The sequence below is a fragment of the Lates calcarifer genome, linkage group LG19 (genome assembly GCF_001640805.2).
Source record: "Lates calcarifer isolate ASB-BC8 linkage group LG19, TLL_Latcal_v3, whole genome shotgun sequence".
In the NCBI taxonomy this organism is placed as follows: Eukaryota; Metazoa; Chordata; class Actinopteri; family Centropomidae; genus Lates; species Lates calcarifer.
In genome coordinates this window covers 18,789,289-18,806,447 of record NC_066851.1, presented here as the reverse complement: position 1 = coordinate 18,806,447, position 17,159 = coordinate 18,789,289, and the positions used below count along the sequence as shown (strand labels likewise).

Below are 17,159 nucleotides of genomic sequence, written 5' to 3'. Positions count from 1 at the left end.
AGGACAACAAGGCAGTGAATGAGAGGCATGTTTGGTACAGTCTCCAGGTGGGAAGAGATAGGTCATTATATGTAAAATGTGACCCCAAACTCACCTGATACATCCGAATCTGCTCCTGCAGATGAACAGAGGAGTTCCAGATGATGTTTGCCCTCACCAGGCTTTTGGCTTTCTCCGACCACCTCACAATGAAGTCCAGCATCTCGTTATACTCATCTAAATAACAGACAGCCTGAAGAGCCAAGATAAGAGAGATTCCATATCATACTGAGGAACAACACAAAAGAATAAAGTGTGACTGTAACATGATTTATGGATGTTGTAGAGAAAACTAACTTTGGCATGAGCACAAACCTTTTTCAGCCAGTTGTTCCTACAGTCTGCTAGCCGTGTTGTGTGGTGATGCATCTCTGATAGCTTGCTGATGGCATCGCTCAGCTGTTTGGCTAGCAGGGGGTTTCTGCGGCCAAACTCTTGTACAGCAGCATCCAGTTCTGAGAGTGTGCGACCACAGGAGTCCAAGTCCTCAGCCAGGCTCTGTGAAAAGAAATGTGACATGTAGGATTTTATATTCTGACAATATTTAAAGCTCCTGAATGATAATAGTATAATAACTATAAAAACAAAGTCCAAATTCACACTTAGACCAAGCAAAATTAGGTAGCCTACCTTGACCTCTTCTTTGGCATGATCAACATCTGGAGACTTCTCCTTGAATTTAGCAGAGATAGCTTTGAGTTTCTCAGAGATGCCATGGATTCTGGAGCTGAAATCCTCTTTTATTTCTCTGGTTTTCTGAATCTCTCTCTCTTTGGACAAAACCTGGAACATCAATAAGAAATGTAAATAAATGTCACATGACATTTTTTACATATTACCTACCAATAAAGGAATACATCATGGCCTTCTTTACATTCAAACTTATTGAAATGATATGATACCTGATCCTCAATGGCACCCAGTGCAAGTGAGACCTCAGCTAGCTGCATGGAGATTTCAGAAGGCAATATAGTGTAAAGGTCCAGGTATTTGCTCTGTTGCTGCTCTGCTAATTTATCCACATTCTGACGATAAGTGATCACTTCCCCATGCACAACCTGTAAACAACAGAAACAAGACCCGTGTAACCTTTCGCTCTCACATAATAACAATATTCAAATAACAATGTCCTGGGGATGACAGGAAGATATTCACAAAGATGATACATCTCTTTTTAGATGCAAGATATACCTCGAGCTCCTGCAGTAGAGAATCGATGTCTGGTGTGGGATTGAGAAGAAGCTCCCTGCTCTCCTGTATCCAGGCTTTCACAACGCTAAGTTCTTTCTCTACTTCCTCCCTGTCCCTCAGTTCCTGAGCCGCTTGAGCCCGTTTAGTCCTGGACTGTGTCAGAAGGCTGGAGACAAATAAAATTATTCCACTCAAAGTCCGAATTACAAAATAAGGTTAACTTACTTTCTAAATAGCACAGAATGCTTTACCTTTCCATTTGGTCTTGTACAGCTCTGATCTCCTTTAGACTGGGCAGCTCATCCTGGTCATTTGTCGGTGAAGGCACCTCCACATCGTGCAGCAGGCTGAGGGCATACTGGCGGAGCAGTGTGAGGGCGGAGAGCTCTCTCTCTAAGTCTTGGCTCAGCAGGTCATGCTGGTCTAACAGAGACTGCAGGGTGGCTTTGGAGGCCTTCTCCACGGCACTGTCGGGGAAACGACTCTGGAGCTCATCAGAGACTGCTCTCACCTTCACCATCTATAAAAAGTGTATTTTCACATAATAACAAAATTTTATATCACATAATTATGAACTACATATTTCATTTTCATATTGTTTGCATGCATACCTTCTCCCTAAAAGTCCTCCATTCTTGTGCTGTGTCCTCGAGCACTCTCTCCTGTCCCCGTGCCACACTGCGTAGTCGCGTCCAGCGCTGCCACACGGTGGTCATTGAGCGACTGATGGTGGCCTTGCTGGCATCACTCCCCACCAGCTCCAGCTGAGCGGCTTGCTCCTCTAAACCACTCAGTTTCTCTTGGAAGCCATTCACCAGTGACACAAGGGACTGAAAAATAAAGAGAAAAGGTTACAAACTAATTGCATACCCTTCATAGAAGCACAATTCTTTATACTTTTTTTTTTTTTCAGCCTCTCATACCCGATGACTGCAAAGCTTATCTTCTGCCTCTTGGCTTGTGGCTGCTTTGGCAGTGGAAAATTCAGTCAGCTTCTTTTCAGCCTCATTCATAAGCTCAATGACAGTCTGCCTTGCCTCCTGGTATGACTTCCACTGAGCCACACAGCTAAAAAAGATAAAATGCCATTATTAGCTAAATGACTTTATATTACATGTGCACCATCACTCTTTTGTTCTCGCTACCTGTGAAGGACATCCTGGTGACACTGGAGCTGATCTCGGACCTCCACACCTCTCTGCTTTGCCGACTCCACGCTCACACGGAGCTGATCTTTAGCTGTGGGGTTGACCAGGTTCTCCAGCTGAGGAAGCAGGGCCTGCAGCTCCTCCAGGTGGATGAGAAACTCCTGCTCCGTGGCCACGATGTCCCCCTGCTGCCGGAGACACTCCTCATAGTTCTCCACATCCACACCCAGGCTCGGCTTGCTGTAGGAAGGACACGGCATCCTCCAGCCATTCACAGGCTGACTGCATCCTGAAGTGGTACTTCTGACACAACAGCAGAGCATCCTCCAGAGTAATCTTCACACAGAAACAAATGAGAAATACATACAGATTGAACCCATTTATCTAGGTATAAAATGCTGTATTTAGGCATTGTGGTAACTATAACAACCCGCTATAAAGATCAAGCATTTCACTAAAATTAATGTGTTTTAGTTTTATAGAATGCAATACTGTCCCACCTGTTTGGAGCTCAGTGCTTTTTGAACATCGGCCTGCAGCTTTGCCATTTCCTCTAGGCTTGTATCTACATGTACTGGGACAAGCTCATTGGCACTGGTATACTCCTGTTTCTCTCTGCTACTGAGAGCGGCCACAATTCTCAGTCTGGACTGAACTTCTTCCTGCATGATTTGCTGCTTCCTGATCTCCTCCTGCACCTTCTCCACCCTTACATCCACAATCACAGCACAGTCCAGTTCATCCCTGACCTGCTGCAGCCAGTCCAGGGTCCTTTTCATCTCTGTCTCAAAGTCTTTACTTTGAATAAACCTGGTCTCACACTCTTCTATCAGCTCCCCTACTGCAGCCTGCAGAGACCGCAGCTCCTCTTGCCACAGAACCACTTGCTCCTTAGAGGCATCATGGGCTGCTTGGTCCACACGGGGTGCAAGAGTGTCCATCTGCTCCATGAGCCTTGACAAATGAGAGTTGGCGCTCTGGAGACTCCCTGCAAGAGCGTGGTAGTTCTTCAGCCTCTCCTCAGCTGACTGGGTCTCTGCATTGACTTTAACCAGCTGCTCTTTTGTAGCCTTTAACTCAGAGTCAACCTGCATAGCCATCGCCTTGTGGTCCTCAAAAGACTCCAAGGTTTCATCCAGATGCTCTACTTTCTGTTCAACCAGCCTCTTCAGGCCATTGTACAGGCTCACAAGCTGGGTCATTTCCTCTGGCCGCCATGGTTGACCAGTGCTACGAAATCCCTCTTTCTTCTGGTTCAGTTCACTCACAGCTAGACCAAGATTGCTCAGATCTGCCTGAATGGCTTTGTAATCACTCTGCAAGCTGACAACCTCCTCTGTTTGCAGCCCTACAGGCTGTGTGCCAAGATTATTGAACTGCTCCTCAAGCTCTTTAAGTGCTTTATGAGTAACATCTATGAAAGAGGTGTACTCATTCCTTGTAAGAATAGCCTGCTGGATTTTCTCCTGTTTCTCTTTGGCTAGTGCTAATATGCTGTTATATTGTTGGGGGAGAGTGTTGAGTTTTTCATCTAAATAGCAGTGGTCTACTTCATTCAGCGTGGGCAGTATTTCCTGGCCAGCTCTTTGTACAATAAGGAGGAGGTTCTCATATTCAATTGCCTGTTCAACTATCAGTTGATACTTCAGTAGCTGTACCTCCAATTCTGCATCTCCAACCATCAGATTGATTTCAGGAAAGGTGACTATATCAGCTTGTTTTAACCACTGGCATATTTTCTCTAGATCAGTCTTGAAATACTTTCTGGAAACAAGAACTTTTTCAAGCTCCTGAAGTTTCTGGCCACATCTATGCAGTGTTTTGTCAAAGATGTTTTGCAACTCCTGTAGTTTTGTGAGAATCTCATTTCGTTCTTCCTCGCTGGCATCCCTCATCAGATCCCTTCCCTGAGACCACAAGGAGGTCAGCTCGCTCTGGTAGGCTTTTAGACTGCTTTGGATATTCCTGCATGTTCTGACCTGCTTGGCCAGGTCATCAGGTAACAAAGCAATGTACTCTTCTGCCTGGGCCTTCTTCTCATTCTGCTGGACCCAGGAAATTGACTGGCTCACAGCCATCAGGAACTGTGTCCTCTCTGTGAAAGCCTTGCTGAGGTGTTTTCTGCGCTGCACCACTTTCACACTCAGAGATTCCACTTCAGATTGAGTGTCAGAAATCAGCTGTTGCAAACGCTGCCGTTCACTGAGGCCCAGCCGGGCCAGCACCCTGTCAGCATCAGCCATGGCCTGGGCCAGCAGGAGCTGCTTGGCCTCCAACTCACTGCAGATGCTCAGGTGGTCAAACAGGAAGCTCTGAGCCAGCTCAGGAGGAGGACTCATTTTCATGGCCTCAGACAGGGCGGGCTGCTGCTCCTCTGCCCAGTCTCGGGCCTCTCTCAGACGGGCCTCTACTTGGCTCATGTCTTCTAGCGTCACCACCGAGTCCTGGATTTTCCTCTCAATTAAGTTTTGCATTTGAGACCATCTCTGCTCAAAATGGCTGATTTGTTCTTTTACCAGCTCCTTGTCATCTAAGTTCAAATGTTGGATGACTTTCTGTTTCTGATCCTTCAGGTCCTCAAGAGTGCCTTTTTGTTCCTCCAGAGTTACTGCAAGTTTCCGTAAAGCCTCCAAGTGCTGAGATGAACTTTCAGCATCCGTTCTGTGACAAAAAAAAACAAACATGAATTAGAAACACATAATTAGCTTTAAACATTATATCTTTTGATCTTTACTACAAAAGTAAAATTTCTAATAACATTTGTAATAATTTACCAACAATGATGGTCATAATGACAACTGATATTGTTGAACAAGTGGTCTTGCACATAACTTTCCTATTTCTTTTATTACAAATATATAGGAAACAGAGATTGTTAAGAGAAAGCACAACTGGCATCTTTTGCAGCCTTTCTGAGCCTCAGTCTTGTCAGGGGAATAGAATGAAGACACAGCAGTATTTGATGAAAAATTTACTCTGTATACAAACACACCTGGCCAGATTGTCCCACTCTTTGGACACCTGTTCGAACAATGCCTCCACAGCAGAGATACAGTCGTGGTATTCTTTAGACCTCTGCAGGTCCTCCTCCCTCTGGCTCTGCAGCTTGTTGGCCTGGTGACAGAGCTCAAGCCAGGAGTGGCTCAGCCGGTCAAGCTCTGCATGTTCTGGAGAGTCCTGGCCACCAGTCAATCTGCTCACAGTCTCGGTCATCTTGGTCAGGATACTCTGTTTAGACTGCAGTTGCTGGCTGCATTCCTGTGTGACAAGCAATATACTGAATGGTTATCCTAAATACATCCAAATAGTAAGCAGATCTCTCTTTAATCCCCACACACTCAAAGCCAAAATGATGGATTAGATGGTAATAACAAAATCACCAATAGAATCATGTTTAGACTCAATGTACTAAGCACATGTAGACATGTGGTATATGTACATTTAATAAGCATACAAAATTTTATTTGGGTGATTAAGAGAGGCCTGTGTGTCTAGTCAAGGGCTCAGTGGTTATGATACTGTTCCCTACCTTGGCTTGTGACAGCATGTTTTGAGCTATCTTGGTCTCCAGCTCTGCAGGCCGTCTGGAGAGACTGAGGAGCTGCTGCTCCATGTCCTGGAAAAGGCTGGTTAGATCTTGTTTCTGTTCCTTGATCTCCCTCCAGCCCTCTGAAAGCTCCTGTGCGCTGGACATCCTTTCCTCAATCTGCAAAAACACATTTACACCTTCCTACAGTGAATATTTGCAGGATTGTATATTCATAGATACAGTTGCAATCAATTCTGAGTGAATGATGAGGGAGTATCTGTAAGGTAATATAGCCTGGTCATAGTATGCCTTATATCCTGGACTGTGTGTTAACATAGCACCAAGAAAGTTTCCTGTTTTTTCATGTAATTACAATCAGTTCAATATGCGGTAACAATAACTGACCGTGAGTTTGACCTGCTGGACCTCGGCAGCTGTCACTCTCACAGCATCATCAGACAGGTCACACACAGAACACACCAAGTCCAGGTAAGTACTGGCCTGCTCCTGAAGGGCCCTGTAGTGCTTCACCTGTGTATGTACAAGAAGTTAATCTAAATAAATTGTGGAAAAATAACTTGGAATCATTGCATTCCAAGACCAACTCTGTGTCAATTACCTGCTTCAGTGCCTCCTGCAGACCAGATGGTCCCTGATCATTTAGCTGGAGCTCCTCCTGCACTGTGGAGAGCCAGGTCTGGCACTGCTGGAGAGTGTCCTGATGGTTAACATGTTTCTGCAACTCCCGGTCCAGACTTTGGTACACCTGTTGAACAAGGAGAGGCAAGACCATAACTATCTTTATATCATAAAATAAATAGCCTGGTTTTTCTGAAAATGATCAAATGGAGAGGAAAAATTAAGAAGGAAAAAGACGTATGGTTGTTGACTTGTATTACTCACACGTTGGGCAGTGCTGCAAATGGCAGAGTAACTATCTCTGGTTCCCTGCTGGTGAGCCTGGACTTGTTGACTGATCTTAGCTTGAACTTGGTCTGTACAGCTGGCGACAAGACCTTCTCCTTTCTGCTTCAAGCTGGTGAGACGCTCCTCAAAACTGGCTATCTCCTCCATTATTGCCTGGAATAGAACAGTCAGGTGTTTAAAACACAGATCAAAAATTCATGCAATGAATTGTAAATTTATGTAGGACAGTGATGTAGTTTGTCACCTTGTGTCGGGCAAGTTGCTGTGTTGCCATCTCCATACTGCTGGTCTGCATGGAGTCAGAAGTGACCAGCCTACTGGACATCTGCAACAGCCATTTCTCCACTTCTTGCAACTCGCTGTTGTAATCCTCATGCTCCTTCACCCACTCCACAAGATTCTGGACCTGTGTCTGTAACGCACATGTGTGATAATTCAAGAAAAATCTATATTGGTACATCACCTTCAAGCACAAACACAAACATTGCTAACATTATATCAATAAAAAAAGTTTTGGACCTGGGGACCACATACCTTAGCTGCTAAGCAGAGGTCTTGGTAGTCAGCCTGCAACCTTTTCATGTTGTCACTTATTGTGGGGTCGTGAACTGTGTCGAGCAGGGCCTCTCCTTTCTCAATGACCGATTTCACTGCTGACTCATGAGACTGCACTGTCTGCTGGATGGTCTGCATACATAAAAATGGAGAACATAAAATCATTTAGTTGTCTTGCTCTTTTTTAACTATTTCCATGCGAGAAAACAATTAAACAATATTAAGTTACCTTGTACTTTGCTAGTTGAGCCTTCTTCTGATAGAGTTCTGCTTTCGGTTCTACACTTGATGCTAAAAGGTTCTTAGTTTCCGTCAGCCACTGGGCCTGGGCCTTGTATTTATCCATAAAGTCTTTGGAGAGTGAGATACATTTCTCGAGTGAGCTGTGCTCTGTGCGCAGAGCTGTCATTAACTCCTCCAGTTGGAAGAGGCGGGTGTCCACTTCCTCCTTCAGCTGCTCTGCGTCAGGTTCTTCTAAGAAAGCCATGGCTCGCTCTGTCTTCTCCCTCATTGTCTTCAGGTAAGCGTGACCCTGCTCCATGTCACCCTGCAGAGCCTGAAAGGTACATGGGCTTGTATTATTAATTTTTAAACAGTTGTATAGTTATGTACAGTTACATTAGAGGTCTAACTCTAATGAATGGTTTTTAGCAGAAAATAATAAACAAAACACAAGTAAGATACCTCTAGTTTCTTCATCTTTCTCTCCATGGCAAATCGGTCCACTACATCAACACTTATGGCCACAGTGCTGAAGTTATTCTGAGCTGTGCTGAGCCAGTCTGAGAAGGTTCTGAAGACACATTGCGCCTCTTCAATGCAAGAAACCTCCTCCTGCAGCTGTTTGATTGTCTCCTGCAATACAAAGAAACACAGTTAGGTTAACTGGTTATAGAAACTATTTCAAATGTTTAAAGCAACTAAAACAAACCTATCAACAAGCATGTATTCCAGCTAACACATGAATGAATGTATGCTCTGTACAGGTATATATTCCATTAACAGCTATGTTTTACTGTCATACTGTGTGCTGTGTTTAAGAAGATGTTACCAGTAAATGCAGAAGCAGTGCGTGGTAACGGGCTGTGATCTGGGTGGCTCTGGTACTGATCCGGCTGCTAATGTGGGTTTCATCCAGAACCTGCTGAGCCAGAAGACTGAGGCCCTCCATCTCCTCTTGATAAACCAGCACTTCCTCCTGCCAGCTCTGACAAAAAAAGGTTCATTAGTGATGTTGGGATACTTTGATTCATTATTTTCATTACACTGGAACCTGTCAGAAAATTACATCGATTACAGTGCAAATTCAATTTGCTGCAAGACTCTTGAAAACTATGGAAACTGGAGGAACTCTGCCCTAAAACAGTGTATTGTCACTTGCGAGGAAATTATCCAGCAACTGAAACAGTATTGAAAACTATTCATAATGATGGTGCAGAAACATTTTCACTTGCATACCTTCTGTGCATAGCTTCACTAACCTTTATTAGCTGGAGTTGAGCATCTTTAGTAGCACGGTCAGACCGCCGATGGCTGCGCAGTTGTGCTTTGGTCTCCATGCCCTTTAACCAGCTGTCAAGACGCTGGAACTTCTGCTCCATCTGCCGCAGTTTGGCCAGAGCACTATTGAGCTGAGCCCGGGTATCAGCCAGCCGGGCCTGGTACAACCTCCACTCCTGCTGCAGGGTCTCCAGTGCTCGGTCTTCTATCTGAGGCAGTCCCCAGGGAATGACCAGTTCTCGACTGACCAGCAGGGTGTTGAGCAATGCCTGACCCTCTGTACAGCGCAGCTGCAGTTCCTGTAATTACACAGATATGACTGACCACTTTCAGTTCTCTAATCTTTTAGAAAACATTTTACTTATGTGGAACAGCATTTCAGGCAATGTAGTAGTAACAGTAGTATAACTGTTTACAATAATTGTTTACAATGTATTTCCACACTGATCGTTTTCACACCTGAAGCTTTTGGAGAGTCTCCTCCAGCATATCAACATCACCCTCGAGCTGCGTGTAGCAGCCAAGCTTCTCTTGTTCCTGTTCCAGCCAGTCTTCAAAAGCATGGAGCCCCCGCTGATACTCCTGGTGAGCTTTTACCAGCTCCTCTGCTTTGCCTACCGCCCTCTGAGAACACAGTGAGAATAAGTTGTAATTGGAGGACCTAATTGTTTCTGACTTTTTCTCTGACATTTTTGCTGATATGCAGCCACTGCTTCTGCTTCTGATATTTTCACTCTTGACACTCACTTACCATGGCATTGTCTTTGATGGTGTTATAGCGCTCTTGCAGATCTTGGAGCTCCAATTGAGTGACATAGTTCTCAGCAATACTAGCACTCTTTGCAGTAATGGTGTCGAGCAGGGTGTTGTGGCTCAGCACTTCTTCATAAAGCAACTGAAACAACAGAGAAGTAACATTATCAGCTATGATTGAGCTCAAATTCATACCTATTGTGGTTAAAGGCATAAGTAATGCATTAACTCATATATATGAGTACCTTGGCTTTGCTCAGATTTGCAGTTTTGTCTCTCATCTCTGGGCACTGTTTATCAGCGGGGTCAAGACTCTCCTCCACACGCTCAACCCAAGCCACAAACTGCCGTACATCCTCCTGATAACTGGTCCACTGAGACAGGGAACCCTCCAGCTGACTGTCAATTTTAAAGAGAGCAGTACAGCAAAGTCAGACAACGATAGTAGTTGTAGAATATAGTAGCAGTAGCTTTGGCACTTACACACTGTACACTTTACAATTTTTATAGGGTAACAGATTTTTTTCACTGCTGTCGCTGTGAAGCTGTGAAGTTAGGTGTTGTTACTTGTGGTAGAGAACAAACCTTTTGCACTGAATAGAAGCAGAGAGCAGAGCGTCCCAGGAATCCTTTAATTCCTGTATTTGTTTTTGGACTGCAGGCACTCCCTCGGCTGAGGTGTTTCGCTGAACTGACTCTCCTCTTGTGATGAGCATCTTTAGCTGGATCTCCTTCTCCTGACGAGCGGTCAGCAAGGCCTGGTGCAACAATCAGACGTGTGTATTTATTTTTCAAGCCTGAATTGGGTAGTCACAGTGATAACTCTGATGCTGAAAACTACCAGTGACTTTATATACCTCCAGCTTGATCATCCTGCTGTCAAGTACATTTTTGTCAGCAGTGGGTGCACAGTAAGTCTGCAGCATGTGGCTGGTGTCTGCCACCCAGTTCTGAAGCTCCTTCAACCCTTGGGAGAAAAGCTGGTGCTCAGTAACTATTCGATCGATCCGAGATGCCTTCTCCTGCAGAACCGCAAAGCAGGACGCAATCAGAAAACTGTCACTATGAGTTATAGAGATGGAATTCATAACAGGCTCAACTTGGTAACTGCACATGCAGATTGTTGATGACTAAAAAAGATTTAGTAAAACAGACATAACAGACGTTTTCCTCTATATCCTGTGTATGAAACTTAGAGTAACAAAAGAAAGAAATTAGTTTTTAATTATGGTGAGTTAGTACCATCGCTGTTTATAATCTGTAAAATAATGTTAAATCAGAGCTCAGTCCAGTCTAGTGCGTCTGTCTCTTCTCCAGCTTTACCCCCAGAAAAGCCCCAGTGCACAGGCAGATTGGTAAACATTACTGTACCTTGGTCAGGTTGGTTAAAGCTAGGTACTGAGCAGAGAGTTGCGAGACACGGTGCACAAAACCCTTGCCGGCCGCGTGTTCATCCCACAGCAGCTGGGCCTTCTCTTTCAGCCTGTTCAGCTGAACCTCGTGAGAGGCTAACTCCTCAAGCACAGACTGGAAGAGCACAAGCAGGTTATCAAAGAGGCATGCAAGCTGACACACAGATATAAGACAGTTAACTTCAGACACACACTGAGGGGTTAGAGATGGCAACATGGCAAAAAGAAAAGAGAATGAGATATTTGGCCAGTGTTACTGTTGGTAAAGCTCTTGGTGGTCATGACGTGCAATCAAGGCCTCTGGAAATAGCTGGTAGACAGTTTTAAACAATGAAGACATTCCCAATGCACTGTCCTTTATGAATAAAGCAAGAATGTATCTCTATGACAGACACTGTGTTAAGAAGACATGAAAATAGTAAAGAGGAGCTGAAAGATGGCATCAATTCAAAAGCAAGCTACTGGCAGTTAGCATAAGCTCTTGTCAGTACTTCCTAAGCGAGTAATAGCTCTGCTAAAACACTGTAACATACAGTAGGTGGAATGGTGAGCTTCTGCAGATGACAGAAGTAGTCAGGTTGGCACTCGAGCACTGAGTGGTTGTTGCACTTGAACATGACTGGTTTTGAACATGAGGGGTGTTCCACAGCTCAGTGGATTTTGGACACTGGTACCTGTAGCTTGTGCAGCTCTAACTTCTTGGCTGTGAGATCATGAAGCCTCGTGCTGCTCTCCTGTACAGCCAGCTCTGTGGCATTCAGACAATCCTGAAGGGGCTCGGCGCTTGCCTCAAAATCCTTCATCTGAGACAAAAGGTTCTGAGACACACAAGATGATATAATGTCAAGAGACCATGGAGATGTTTCCTTGACTTCAAATGTATTAATACACTGCAGGTTGTCACTGAGGTTATGATGCTTACTTGTAGACTTGCTTCTCTGTTATGCAGGCTGGACATAATATTTTTCCAGTCTTCTCTGGCAGTGTTCATTTTTGCCCGAACTGCATCAACTTTGTCTTTACCTGCGATACTAGAGATGAGCTCACCATTCACAACCACGGCATTCAGCTTTGACTGACCTTGCTCTCTGTCACTGAGAAACTCCTAGGAGGAGTGGCAGGGGAGAAAAGACTGATAACTCAAGCATACAGTTAAACTCTTAATCTTACAGTTTTGGGAAATTTAAGTCACAGTTACATTCTGTAAAAAAAGATGCTGAAAATTACCTGAATCTTCTGCAAGCTAGATGAGGCCTCACTGAGATTTTGAGGTACATCAAAGCACTTGGCTGTGTTGATTTTGGCATTGACCAACCACTGCTGGAACTCTCTGAAGGCTGAACGGAAACCTTGTTCCAGCAGCTTCTCTTTGCTCTGGCACTCTCTAGACGCTTGGAGACTCAGACTAGAAACAAGTCAGGGGAGGAAAAATAACATAGTATGCGTTATTGTAAATCAATATAGACATCCAAATGTTTTTATAAACACGATCAGGAAAACAGAAACACTTTACTTTGCAACTCAATCTAATTCAAATATTGTGTAATAAATAGCAAATTAAAAATGAAACATTAAATATCTGAACATTAAATATAAGAACAGTTTACCATGAAGAACCAGGACTACTATGTACTATATTCTGAATGTCCTCACCTGTTGTATTCCTTAATAAGAGCAGACACTCTCTCAGACTGTGTGCCCATATCTCTGGAGAATCGGCAGAGATCATTGAGTTGAGTCTTTAGTCTGTCAGACATGGGCTCAGCTTTGACAAGTTCCTCCAAAGTGTCCTGATGGAAAACAGATATCATGAAGTAATGAACAGCATTGCTCATTAAAAACTGATAGTGGCTTACTATTATAATTAAACTAAGCTAAGACCCACCTTTGCTATCTGCCACTGTTTAACAGCCTCTTCTCCATCATTTTTCCCCTCTGAATGGGCCAGCCGTACACGCCAGTCGTGTAGCTGACGGTTGAAGTCCTGCAGGTCTTGTTCCAGCTGTGCTGACAGGCTGTTGAACTCTTGTTCAGAGCTGGCTATCTGGGAGAGGGCAGTCTCCAGACTGGCCCGTGTCTGCAGTGCTCCACGTTCCCACTGTTCCCATGATGACAATAAAGCTGCTTCCTCTCGCTCCATAGCCTCATAGCCCCCTGAGCCGGTGTGATCTCTTGCCACTGCCCCACATCTTTGAACCCGGTTCAGCCTCTCTCTGCCTCGCTGCTTAGAGTCAAGCAACTCCTGGGAAGATAAAGATGAATCACAGTTACCACCTCTGTCAAATTAAAACTGAACAGCTCTTAACAGACACTTCTGCAAAGGAAATGAGCACACCCAAAAGCCAGACAACAGTGTTGAATGATTCTCTGTTTTCCCTTCCTAAGTCAACACATGCCTTGTCAAAACCCTGCAGCCAGTCCATGACTCTCCAAATATCTCCCACATCTGAAGTTTAACATTGTGAAGTTTCTCACCTGCACTTTGGAGAGCTTTCTTTTAATAGAGACAGAATTTCCTGACAGGTCGGACCAGCGCTGGAGTTCCTCCTTTGCTGAGATCAGCCAGTCATTGAAGTCTCTCACAGCATCAAGATACTGTTCATGCTCAGATACAATGTTTTGCATGGACTGCACTTTACCCTTTGGGATGGAAAAAGACAATGTAAACATCAACTACTAGATATGGATAACATACTGTGTAAATGAGAATGTGTAAAATAGCAGATTTTATTCTTTGCATGAGTAAGAATGATGGGAGTTTATAACCTTGAAATGTTTTTGTGTTCACAATTAAGAGTCCATCTAATATACTAATATACAGATGCACCTTACTTAACGTAATTGTTCTCTCAGTTTGGGAAACAATGTGGCTGCTCAGAGCACCACCTGCCTCCTATCTGCAGCTTCTTTTTAGCTGGCTCTGTTTCCTTTAATTAATCATCTATGGTTCAGCAGGCATTTGCAAATAAAATTAACCTACACCTGTGTCTAGATCACCTTGACAACAGCTGAGATGTCAGCAAAATGTGCATTGAGCTCTGCCCTCGACTCTGGTCCAAAGGTCTGGTCACCGGTTTTTTCGTGCATCTCCACTGCTTTGTCTGTTAGGCGTGACAGTGCTCCTGCGTGGGCGTCCACGTCAGCCTGGATGACTCTGAGGCGCTCGAGCAAAGTGGACTTCTCTTTGAGGCCAGGGCTGCTGAGGCAAAGTCATCCCCACCTCCTGCTCCACTGACTCCATCCACTGCTGCAGCTGGCTCTTATTTTCCTGAAAGCTGGTCCACTGGGCCACGGTCCACTCCAGGCGACTATGGACAATGATTCCAACAAATGCATGTTACTCTGGATTATGAACTGTGGCGATAGTTTACCCAGGAAAGAACAGACATCAGTAGAGGACACATTTCTCACCTGTGGCAACTCATTGACGTCATCAACATATTGGCCCAGGCATCCTTCAGGCTCTGTAGCTGTGAGCAAATGGCCTCCTGCCCCTCCATTCTGTTGTGCTTCAGGACCTGTTCTCCTTTCCCTACAGTCATGTTGAGCTTCACCTCACCTTCACCTTTCATTAGTAGGATATCCTACATGCATGGGAAAACAGTTTTTCAGCAAATAGAAAAACATCTCAGTGTTGGACAACATGCAATCAAAAGTGCTGTATTTTTTTGATCAGGGTGTTAGTCACTGACCTGTACCAGACCTAGCCTTTTCTCCAGAGTCTCTTTATTTCCAACTGTGCTGTTGAGTGAAGCCAGACGCTCCTGTACTCCGTTGAGCCAGGCCCAGGTAGTCTGCAGTGTCTCTTCAAAGGCCTGTTGCTCCTGTAAAGTGAGCTGGCAGCTGCGCAGCCTCTCTCTCACACGCCTCAGCAAGGCCTGGTGCTGTGACTGCAGCTGAGCTGACACCCTCGTCTCACTGCCATCGCCTCGTCCACCTTCATTTAGTGCCTGGCCCTCCTGACATAAGCGCTCAAAAGAATCCCTGAATGGAAATGGATAAAATGTTTAAATATGAGCTTTGACGAATGAATGGGGACAATTATTAGGGATCTTCTCAGGAATATTTAGAGACACTACAAAGATGTATTTTATTTTCTTAGGAAAACTCGAACTAGAAGCACCTTTCTTTGAGCACCTCCTGCTGATATTCTTCCACTTGCTCAAGCACAGCCTTTTCAGGACCACGCTGCTTGGCTTCCAAGAGATCTGTGGTCATCCTCTTTTCCATATGCTCCAACCACCACCTGAGCTTCTTAAGACGGCCCTCAAACCTACGAGGAATTTAAAATGGCATATTCATAAATGGAGGGTTTACAAAGTGCTTCACAGAACTGGGTCATGTATGTGTCTTACCCCTTCATCAAGGATGCACTGTCCTCCAGGATCTGTTGGTTCTGTCTGCACTGCTCCACAAAGCTGTCCCAGTCCTGCTGGATGGAGGAAAGGTGCTGCTGGACCTGCCCAGCGCTGGCTTTGGGAAGATGGAGAAGGAGTTTCTCTCCTTCCTCACAGACCTGTGTGAGACGCACCTCACCCTCCTCCACACGATCCATGGCGCCCTGACAGATAAACCAAATCACTTTTAGATTTGTGTTTGTCACTCCTGATGTGAGATATTTCTAAATCAGGAGTCAAAGACTATGATTTAGAGAACTCCAGCTATTCCAATGGAGTATTTGTGCTACAGGCTTTACCTTCAGTTTCTGTAGTTTACGTTCCACAATTTGAGTGTCTCCAGATCGATCAGAGCATTCTTTCACGATCTCCCTCTGTTCAGAAAGCCAGCGATGGAACTCCTGAACTAGGTCTGGGGAGCAAGGGACCAAAGAAAATTAATATCTGGTGTAGTCTCAAGCAAAAGCAAGTTTTTTTTCTTGCTACAAGCACAAAGACATTTAGACTCATATAGAGAATATATAGAATACATGACTTCCCTAAACCTTGTATAGGAAAAGGAACAGGAAGCTAGTCAATTTCAAGTCAGCTAGTCATGCATTGTAGAGCAGAATAAATGTATTGTAACACATTAGGAACTATAGTGTGACATGACAGCTAACACATCAAGTAACCACGAAGTGAAACTACACAGTTTCTTCTGACGCTTTTTCAGATTTCTCACCATTGAACTGCTGCTGAAGACAGTTCTGCAGTGACACCAGCGTCCTGGCAGAAAGCTGGTTCACAGACTCATAAGTTTTGATGAGATCAGTGAGTGCTGAACCCAGACCAGCCAGCTCTTCAGAGGGATATTTTCTACACAGGGTGTTGAGGCTCTCTCTAGTGGAGTCAATGCTTCCCTGCTGATTTTGCAGCTCTTTCTGAAGGTCCTTCAAAACATACAGTACCTTTCAAAAAGTTGGCTCTTTTCCTTACATTCTCATCTGTGATATTTACAGTAAAATAGGAGTTGATTATGATTAACACTGTACCTTCACTCTGCAGATGTCCTCAGGATCTGATCCAGTGGGAGAAGAAACCAGGGAATCCTCCATACTTTTTAACCATGCAGACATCTGTGAGATATAATCCTCTAGTTGTTTCCTTTGGAAACTGAAGTCCACGAGGTTTCCTCTGGCCTGCTCATGTAGCTTCTGAACAGTGCTGATCTTCTTCCGCAGGTCATTCTCCAGCACCTGAAGCAAATTTAAGTTTGTGGGTGATACATATGCGTACATGAGAAGGGAGCCCTACTTCTTCTGTAGGGTCAGGCCTAATTTCTGTTGGTCGGTGAATGTAAATATTGATGGTATATATTATACTATATTTGTGAAATATAATATAATCACTCAGAAAAAACTAAACAAATACAATTCTGATTATATTTAGTACCTGTAATTTAGCAGGAGTCTCTTGACTTTGACTGCACTTCTTCAGCTCAGACACTTTGCTCTGCAGGGTCTCAAGTTTCTGTTCCTTCTCACCCATCTCCGTCTGTGGATGTATCAAATGAGAAAAGCATGTATTACACCCTTCTGAGTCGTTTTCTTTGGTTTTGTTTGGTAATCTGTGAGACAGTACACTCTGTAGTTGTAGTAACACAGCGTATATACTATACTATACTGTACATCTTTAAGCATATTTGTCATTTAAAGCAGGGTTAGAG

The 17,159-nt window shown here is 44.3% G+C and overlaps 1 protein-coding gene across 1 annotated transcript in view; it reads right to left on the bottom strand.

Moving 5' to 3' along the window:
• Positions 1-17,159, bottom strand: part of syne1b (spectrin repeat containing, nuclear envelope 1b) — a 75,539-nt gene that overhangs the window by 27,782 nt on the left and 30,598 nt on the right. Inside the window, 44 exon segments of the mRNA XM_051078261.1 lie at positions 95-232; positions 355-537; positions 670-822; positions 942-1,097; positions 1,231-1,396; positions 1,482-1,750; positions 1,842-2,060; positions 2,154-2,298; positions 2,376-2,611; positions 2,613-2,714; positions 2,879-5,039; positions 5,371-5,636; positions 5,908-6,084; positions 6,313-6,438; positions 6,527-6,673; positions 6,811-6,987; positions 7,079-7,246; positions 7,369-7,521; positions 7,619-7,945; positions 8,074-8,244; positions 8,441-8,596; positions 8,871-9,188; positions 9,349-9,513; positions 9,641-9,784; positions 9,888-10,041; positions 10,228-10,400; positions 10,500-10,664; positions 11,014-11,169; positions 11,729-11,872; positions 11,977-12,159; positions 12,282-12,459; positions 12,708-12,844; positions 12,940-13,296; positions 13,530-13,694; positions 14,052-14,249; positions 14,251-14,362; positions 14,466-14,638; positions 14,747-15,038; positions 15,178-15,327; positions 15,410-15,615; positions 15,751-15,863; positions 16,176-16,383; positions 16,486-16,689; positions 16,886-16,987. Of these exon segments, the coding sequence (XP_050934218.1) occupies positions 95-232; positions 355-537; positions 670-822; positions 942-1,097; positions 1,231-1,396; positions 1,482-1,750; positions 1,842-2,060; positions 2,154-2,298; positions 2,376-2,611; positions 2,613-2,714; positions 2,879-5,039; positions 5,371-5,636; positions 5,908-6,084; positions 6,313-6,438; positions 6,527-6,673; positions 6,811-6,987; positions 7,079-7,246; positions 7,369-7,521; positions 7,619-7,945; positions 8,074-8,244; positions 8,441-8,596; positions 8,871-9,188; positions 9,349-9,513; positions 9,641-9,784; positions 9,888-10,041; positions 10,228-10,400; positions 10,500-10,664; positions 11,014-11,169; positions 11,729-11,872; positions 11,977-12,159; positions 12,282-12,459; positions 12,708-12,844; positions 12,940-13,296; positions 13,530-13,694; positions 14,052-14,249; positions 14,251-14,362; positions 14,466-14,638; positions 14,747-15,038; positions 15,178-15,327; positions 15,410-15,615; positions 15,751-15,863; positions 16,176-16,383; positions 16,486-16,689; positions 16,886-16,987 (9,993 nt within the window).